We start from the raw sequence: 9,073 nt of genomic DNA on the forward strand, positions 1-9,073 counted from the left end.
ATATTTTCAACTGGTCATTTCTGGCAACACCACTGCCGTGAAACGCTAGGCAGTCCCATCTGTAAAAAGTAGGCTGAGAAGTTTTCAAACTCATTTTTCATACGAATATTCAAAAAATTCCAAAGGATTGTAACATGTTCCAATCTCAATGAAATTTTCACAACTTGCTTTTCACTACGATATCTTTCCGAGAAAAATATAAAGATGATCAAAACAAGTCACATTTTTGTGTTTCTCGGTGCGAAAGTCTATAGTGGGACTGATATGCGGTTACTTTTCATTATGGAACAATTTGACTTGCTGTTTTTTTATAATTTTTTCGAACAAATCATATTGTTTCATAGTGCAGCTGAAAGAGCATTGGAAGAGATGTTGAAAACTGAACTCAACTCAATTTTGACGAAAATGCAGATGTGACTGACTTGCGATTTACGGCAGACCAGGTGAGTTGAATTTTCCTTTCAATTGATTGATGATTTCCTCGAACACCTCCACCTTGACGACGTCCATTGCATCCATGCCAAGTATATTCTCAGAAAGCGAAGAAAATGATGCCCTTATTTCCCTGTTCTTCGTATGGCGTATGGCGAGTGCAATCAATGAAAACATCATTTTTGTACAACAAAGAAGCATGTTTTCAATCGGCAATGTTTTCTTCGAGTCGAGTGAAGAATAAGAGAATTAATAAAAGTGAATACATCAGGCGGCCATCTTGGATTTTAATTAGTATACACGGTAAAAAATCAGCACGTTCGATGGAATAGATTTATCACTTGACTCAATTCATAACACCAATCACCATGATTTGAAGAGTTTCAACTTTGGATTTGCTCTACTGGCTCTAGAACTAGACTCTGAAGTGAAAAGTCGTTGATTTTGAACATCATGTCTTTTGTATGAGAGCAATCATTGACAGCTCGTTGTAGAAAGTGATTGAGATCAATTCAATCCGTTTCAACAGATGCGAGTTAGTGTCGAGGTAAGACACTAGACTTGCACTCCGAAGGTTGGTGGTTCAAATCTGGGTCAGGCGGAAATGTTTATTTTAACTTTTTTTTTTATTTCAAATCAAAACATGCAACGTTGAATTCAAGTGATGTTACCTTGATTTTGTCAAGATTCAACAGTAGTGCAAATCCAAGTGCAGAACTATTGATAGCATGGTGCCTATTTTTTACCGTGTAGTATGAATTTTTCACCTTGTTAGCACTCAACATGTTGAATTTCGAGGCTACCAGTAAAACCGATTACGCATACTCTTATTCTTCTTATTCCTGGCGTTACGTCTCTACTGGAACCGATCCTGTTACTCAGCTTGATTAGCTATAAAAACAGGTTATTATATAGGAATTTTGTCCCACTGAGGCACTGCTGGAACCGATTTCGGGATTTTGGCATTATATATATGATGTTCAGGAGAAAAAAATATGAATTTTGAGTCGTCGCATGGTACTTTTCTTTAAGGTTCAGAAAATGTATTCTTTAGGTACATTTAGGAACCGGTGCCAGTTCACCGGGTACCAGAAATGATCAGAATCAATGAGAAACAATGTTATTCAAACTTCTGGCAGTTTTTACTTATAGAAAGTAGGTACACGATGAATAATTTTCTTACCGCTCTTTGAAAAATCTGCGTGAACCATCACTTCCGGAACGAGTATACCCAATTTAAATCCGGAATAACTCCGGAACCAAGTGGCCAATCTCATTTCTTCTGAAATTTAATAAATTTTGAAGAGTATGCGGTTTGTTTGAGACCAAAAAATTCAAAGCTATGATTTTTAAAGTTCATTTTTAATGGAAAGTCAGACGTTCGGGGGTTTGAGAGTTAATACAGTTTGATTCAATTAATATATTTGACAAAGCTGTGAATTTATTGCACCAAATTATTACAAATATGTTGAATTTATCTTATTTTCCGTTTTATTTTTTATTGTGATGGAGAGTGACAAAGGCTGTTTTAGATATGATTTGAGAATAAAACATATTGCGATAAATGATTAAATTAGAAACTCTATTATGATAAACTAAGAATTAATATCATACGGATAAAGCCATCTTCAGTCCAATTGGTCCTTCGTAGTTGTATTATTAAGATTGCTGATTAAGTCATTGTTGAATATGCGTTTGTAGATACATGTTTTATATGAGGCCGGGTCCATGTAATGAGTTAGATGGTTTTACGTTTGGACTGAACACTTGATAAGTCGTTAAACACTCGTGTTATGTTATTGATTCTATCATAAGCATCATTTCGTGCTGATGTATACCGGAGGCTGCTGGCTCTTTTCTTCAAAATCTCAATTATGCCGCTCAGCGCTTTTACAAAATTAAACTGAGAGCAGACTTCTTTTAGTTCTTCGCAACAGGTTAGGATGGCAGCTTCTTTAAGATGTAGAGCAATTTTTATTGCTGCCATATCATCATGCAATTCACTTATTTTATCATCCACTTCAACATTTCGCTGCATATAATGGTCATGCGAGGCTTTTATCTCATCAATGATATTTTCAATGGTTTTCATTTTTTTGACTGGTTTCATATGATCATGATAATGCTCATGATCAGGACAATGACATTTGTCACAGTAGTTTTCTCCAAGCACTGTGAGATAGCTCTTTGCTATTCCTTTAATATATTTTAACCAATCGTCCAATCTCTTAGTGAATCTTCCACGCAGTGAAGCTTTTGCTACCCAATCCTCGTAGCAAATTCGCGAGCATGATGCACAGATATGGCTTAGAAATTGCGATTCCTCTATTTCTGTATATGCTACTTCACGTGTTTGCTTGTAATTTGAATATTTTTTAATATCCTTCAAAATTCCCCGCTTACTTAATTCAGCATCGTCCAGCTCATTTTGTAGATTTTGTAAATTTCCTAAATGATTTAAGATATGATGGAGATTTGACATGATTTGATCCCTCTGCTGATGCATTTTTTCAAAAGCAGTCGTAGCTTGACAGCCTAAATGTTTGAGCCTATCAATCATTCGTCCAATGGTTTTCATTGATTCATTCCAATCCTCCTCTATATGTTTTTTCAAGTATGGGTCATTTATCCATGCTGACTCTGGCTTACTGAGAATGGAATTATTCATATGAAATTGGTTTTGTTGGATTACTTGCCAAGGTTTGAGCTGGGATATATCGAAATTTGCTGTAGCTCGATTGCAGTTTGTGAGTACAACAATGATGTTGCCCAAAAAACTATCTGGAATCATGTTTTTCATTTCATCTAACGCATGACGTAGGCAGGCTGTTGCTCTCGATTGTGTTCCATTCACCACGATCATTATTGCCACCAAAGTTCCTTTCTCTACTGCGGTTTGCATGATTTCCAGAATGTTTTTCTCATCGTTATTCGTCTCTTCAGTATCACAAAGTCCCGGGGTGTCAATGAAGCCAAACAATAGTTCATCTTTGTGAAAATTGTATTCAGTACATTTACTTGTTTGACTTTTTGAAGTATCGGCTACATTTTGTTCATAATGATTCAAACCTTCTGTTGCTTCGTAATGCTTTGAGGGAATAGAGAGTCTAAGTTGATTTAGGTTACCACCATGGAAAAAGTTTGTCAAATAATTGATCAACGTTGACTTTCCAGATCCTGTTTCACCTATTATTATAATATTGTACTCTTGTGTTTTTTCCTCCTGCCGTGAAAAATCCATTTTACATAAATAGTATATAAATATATTGGGATGCAAGCTGAAAATATAAGAAAAAAAAATGATAAAATAGTGATATCCTTTTGAAAATTTCATGTGGTAAATTTTAATTTGTCTTCATTACAACGAGCAAAAATGCATTTGGAGTGCGTCGGGGAAGTCAAAGCAGTCGTGTTTTTGTTTTGTCGTGGCGTCGATATTTTCTTTTCCGAATGCTCGCGTCCTGCTGGGTAGTGCGTCGTAGAAGCCAAAGCAATAGTGTTTTTGTCGTGGCATCGTGTGTGATTCATGTTGTGTGAGTGCGAGAAGATATACGTGTTCAGTCGAGGATAGATTACCAACTGGTGAGCTCGTTTCATGCTTATAAAAACGCATTATTTTTTTATCGTCACAACGTAACATTAGTGTAATTTTCAAACAAATTATTGACGGTTCGTCACTACAAGTGTCGGCATTAACTCTTATATTTGTTTTATATAGTTTTATTATACATAGCTTCTTTTCTCATTGATTACTAAAATAAACCTTTGAAGAGTTCGTGATGAATGTCGTATTTAAATGTATTTATTCAGACTTCTACTATTATATTTTCATCGCAAGACAAGACTGCAAAACTAGTTTTGAGTAAGAATCGTATTTTTCCTCCCTGTCCATGGACCGCATCACCGACCAAAGGTGACTCCCAGATCTTTTAGCTCTCTCACTAATAAACACCCTTCCCGTGGTGATTGTGGAGATGCAAAGGTATTCTCGGTCTCTAGAAGCAACAATCATTACACCCTAACATTCCTTCCCCATCCCAACTAACTGTAAGGACTTGGCCGGCGCCGTTATTGATCAATAATATAGGACCTGCTAAAATTGCGCTTCGAGAGTAAGCGGAAACTCCCATCCCTTATTCATTTGGATCCTAGTGCAATTCTTACCAGTTCCGATCAATCACGGAGTAGCAACCATTGACATGTACAGTCAGTCTATGCTATGCTATGCTATTACAACGAGCAAAAATGCATTTGGTACAAAATTTTGAACTTTCAGTACAGCAATTCCCCAAATTATTTTTATGATCCCTAATTTTCTGTTATATTGTTTCATCATGTTTCTTTTTCATATTTCATGATGTTACTCACAACTTTTAACTTATACAGAGAAGGTATTGACCGTGATTGTTTTTGTACAGCAAAAAAAAATCTTAAATGCACATGGCACGTAATGATTGTAATTAGTAATGATTGTCATGTAAAACGAATTATAACTGAACAGTGAATCAATTGTCAACCAACACGCAGCAACAAACAAAGACATTGTCCTCTCCTATTCTTGTTGCAGCAATTCCATTCCGCAATGACAGTTTATTACCTCTTGAACAGAGTATGTCAATGATCGGTCACCGCGGGCCTAGCAATTTTCTAAGCTTTGCATTGCAATTGTAGAGAACTTTCTCCGTGTTATCACATTATCAAACAGCATTTATAAAAAAAATCGAATTTATGTTTGAAACAACTGTGTAATCACGAGTTGAGAAGGTTGCAACAATGTTGCCTCCTTTAATTGTCATGGCAATTTTACTTATGATTGTATCATAATCCGTAAAAGTTGGGACAAACGGTTGCGAGCAAGCCTGCTTTGTTGTTCGTTTTTCGTCTGTTTTGATGACAATTTGATTCACTGTAACTAAATACTCTCGCGCATCGTACCTTCGTGCTGTTCTTCAACAAATTCTCTCTAAGTAGATGAAAAAACCGAATTTAGTACTATACCATTTAATTCCACTAGAGTTTGTATCCTTTGACAGATACGCGTATTTCGACCTCAACTGTAAGGCCATCTTCAGTGTCGTGTACTAGACTCGACAGACTCGAGTCGAGTCTAGTACACAACACTGAAGACGGCCTTACAGTTGAGGTCGAAATACGCGTATCTGTCAAAGGATACAAACTCTAGTGGAATTAAATGTTATAGTACTAAATTCGGGTTTTTCATCTACTTATAGGTATTCTACTAAACAGCTCGAAGATTTATTATCAAATTCTCTCTGCTCTTGGAAGTTTTTAAAAACTTAGAGACAGTTCTTGTCAACGCAAAAATAAAGAAACGGTACTCTTAAGTGCTAAAAAAATGTTTTCAGTACTATTTTTTCTACTATTGATCCCTTTACGATCCTTGTTTGGACCCATTCCTTCGATTTTTCTCGAAGGTCTCTTCTTCTTTCATATTTTGACTAAACATGGTTGCATCTACCAACGAAATGAAGAGTGAATCTCTGAAATTAAAACTTCCTTTAAAAAAGTAGGGTTCAAAACTGTCACTAAACGTGGCAAGAATGGAAGAAAGGACCTTTCTCCGGAATGCGAACTTTCTTCCAAAGGTGAAATGAATAATGTTGATAATTGCATCGAAATGAGCAATCAGTTCGATGCTCTAGACAAAATTCCCGACCACCTAATCGAAGCAGTCTCTCGCCTAGGCTCTTTGATTCAAGTGAGGAAGCAAAGAGTGCCGCCTATCGTGGTCAGTTGGTCCGAACTTGGGGTTTGAACTCCATTGGGGGAATAAAGGTTTCCTTCCAAATCGCAAAGAAAGGAGACTGTCGCGTATTACCAGAATTTCCGAAAGATCGCGAACTTCTTCTCAAACATCTTGAAGAGAAGAAGCACACAGTTTTTACTTATGACGACAAAACTGAACGTTTGTTCAAACTCTTGAAAGGTCTCTCAAAAGACTAAAAGTCACATGAAGAGATCAAAATGGAATTAAGGATTTACTTGGATTTTCCCCAGTACAAGTAATCTCTATGAAAAAGAAAACCCAATCTGGCATTCTTCGGAAAGAGATTTGTCAATAATATAACTAAGTTCACTTTAGCAAAAAAGGTGTAAATAATATTAAAGCTGTAGATAAAGCTAGACTTATGTTCGATGTCCGTGTGACATGGTAAAATTTCCAGAAACCTGGAGGAAATTACCAGAACCCACACTAAGTGCCGTCGGTGCCAAAAGTGAGGTCATGGTACAAAACATTGCCGCATGGATGCCAATTGCGGAGGTTCTTCTCACGCTAAGGACATCTGTCCTGGATGATATATTATACCACAATATTTGTGTGCGTGAATTGCGGGGGCCCTCATAAATCTAACTTTTGGGCTAGCCCTTCGCGTAGGCGAGTCGTCGAGGCTCATGCCAGACAGATGAACAGTAATATTCGTAACGATAACGGTCGTTTCCGGTATTTCGCTGGTAGACTATCGAACAATGCTCATTTTTCAGTTAACGATCGCTTGATTAGGGATCATACCCATCAGGAAGATAATAAACATGCTCATTCACAAACTAACTTTAATCCGTCGGGTAGCCGTTCGAATCTTTAAATTTTGAATAGATCTACCCAAGGAAAATCCTATGCCGGTATCCTAGCAGGTAATTTAAACTCCTCCCCTTTTCATACTACGTGTAACCGTTCTAATTGTTTCAAATCCAATGAAAAAAAATCCCTGCCGCCACAGGAAACTTCTATTCCGCCTCTTCGTCTACTGTCAATTATAACGGAAAATCATCAGATGATGTACCTACTTCAAGTAATATATCTCCCTCTAAATTTATTTTTCTATCTGAACAATTGAATCAAATCATTGATGCAATGTTCTAAACCACCACTATGACTGAAGCAGTCCAAGTTGGTGTGAAATTTACTATTCAAATTGTTATTGGATTACGTTTTTCTAATGGATCCAATAAATAATAATTTAAATATTTTAACTCGGAATGCTCGTTCTTTAAATGGTAAAGTACAGCTGTAAACATGTTGTAAATTTAAGTTAATTGTCATACACATTATTGGAGCATCAAAATAAACTTGAATTTCAACGATAAATGTCTTATTTTTCAATCGAATGCTCATTAAATTTACACGATCATGTAAAATTCAAGCATCTTTAGTTGAAAATTAAACATGATGCTGTAATAATAAATGAAATTTGTTTACTTTTGCCATATCCTCCAATTTACACTACAATGAAATATAAGTATTTTTATCCTTGAGGACGAGCTGTTTAATTTTCTATTGCAGTCATTACTGAAACTTATTTAAAACCTGGATCCAAACTAAAAAGTAAGAGGTTGATTCCGAGTACTACCGCCAAATTGACGTTGGATAACGTTAGCTTCTTTTATTTCTTGGTTTGAGACCGTCACGAACTTATGAAAGATTTGTACTGCTAAAAATGTAATCAATTTTCATACTATTTGTTGCATGTCAATTTTGACGTATCATAGAAGAGTGCATGGTGAAGTCACGATAAATTCTCCTTCTCTGTCCCTCTTCCATAACTGACTGTCCTGCTCTCTGCTGGAATTGTTAAGATTTTTCTATATGGAGTCGACATTCACTGCTGGAATTATTGACTTTTTTTATATAGAGTTTCAAGGTTAGGTCAGGCGTGCAACGATCTATGGACAGTATTGATAATACTCCTCAACATCATCAGAGCTCGGTGACATGCGCAGCAGAGACGCAACGAAAAATTGAGCGAGGAAGATGCAGCACAAAACACACCAGAGTAAAATTCCATCAAAAAAAGATTGCTATCGAAACTCCCCGAGGACTGTCTTGTTCGGGAGGGTCACTCAAGAGTTTTTTTGAAGCGTGAGTAAAGGTGAGCATCGCAACAAGAGAGAGAGAGAGTTCCAATTTAAATTCTGTATTGTAGATGCTACTGTAAACATCGAATTAATCAAAATCTTATCGTTAATTCGAATCGAAATATATCCTAAACAAAGATTCATGTCCTATTCTGCTTGCTAGATTGATAAGAACACTATAAAGACTTGTAAATCATAGTTCGAATTGCATGTAAGCATTAATAAAATCAACAAATTCAATGACTTGCATCTTAAAATTGAGACTTGCTGTAACATTACTGAAAGCGGTATCAGCTTCAAGAATTTACTACAAAACACAATTTTACTTTAAACTAGAAAACATAGAGCACATGATTTGATCCTTGAGACACGCAAACATTTTATTTTTGTTACGTTGTGTAGTTTATCATTATCTGCTGCACTAAAGGCTACCACATTGATACTGGTTGTATTGTAATGTAATAGTTGTATTGATGAGAATAAGTAAGTAATTTAAATTTTACATACCTACAGGTCAACAATATTTATAGTTAACTTCAACTTCTTCAAATGAACCTTTCTGGTTTATTCGAAATATTGTATTTTGGAAGTTTTCGGTACAACGGCCAGAATAAGACTGAGACATAAACAAGATGTTAGATGTATGCGATACGTTGCATCTTATCAACTAGCTACTATCAGCTTTAGATAGGGCAGCTGTTTTCATATCGTGCTCCGCGGATAGATATCGAGAGCGTATGATAAGTGCGAAATTTGATTTGGGTGT

General features: G+C 36.2%; 1 protein-coding gene across 1 annotated transcript; it reads right to left on the reverse strand.

The window, feature by feature from the left end:
- Positions 1-1,993: 1,993 nt before the first annotated feature.
- LOC110677112 lies at positions 1,994-8,969 on the reverse strand. The gene is made up of 2 exons (XM_021847801.1): positions 8,815-8,969; positions 1,994-3,710 (listed from the first exon to the last, which is right to left on the reverse strand). The coding sequence occupies exon 2, from the start codon at positions 3,671-3,673 to the stop codon at positions 2,171-2,173; it is 1,503 nt and encodes a 500-aa protein (XP_021703493.1). The 5' UTR covers positions 3,674-3,710; positions 8,815-8,969; the 3' UTR covers positions 1,994-2,170.
- Positions 8,970-9,073: the final 104 nt, after the last annotated feature.

Source organism: Aedes aegypti, chromosome 2, assembly GCF_002204515.2.
Source record: "Aedes aegypti strain LVP_AGWG chromosome 2, AaegL5.0 Primary Assembly, whole genome shotgun sequence".
Lineage (NCBI taxonomy): Eukaryota > Metazoa > Arthropoda > Insecta > Diptera > Culicidae > Aedes > Aedes aegypti.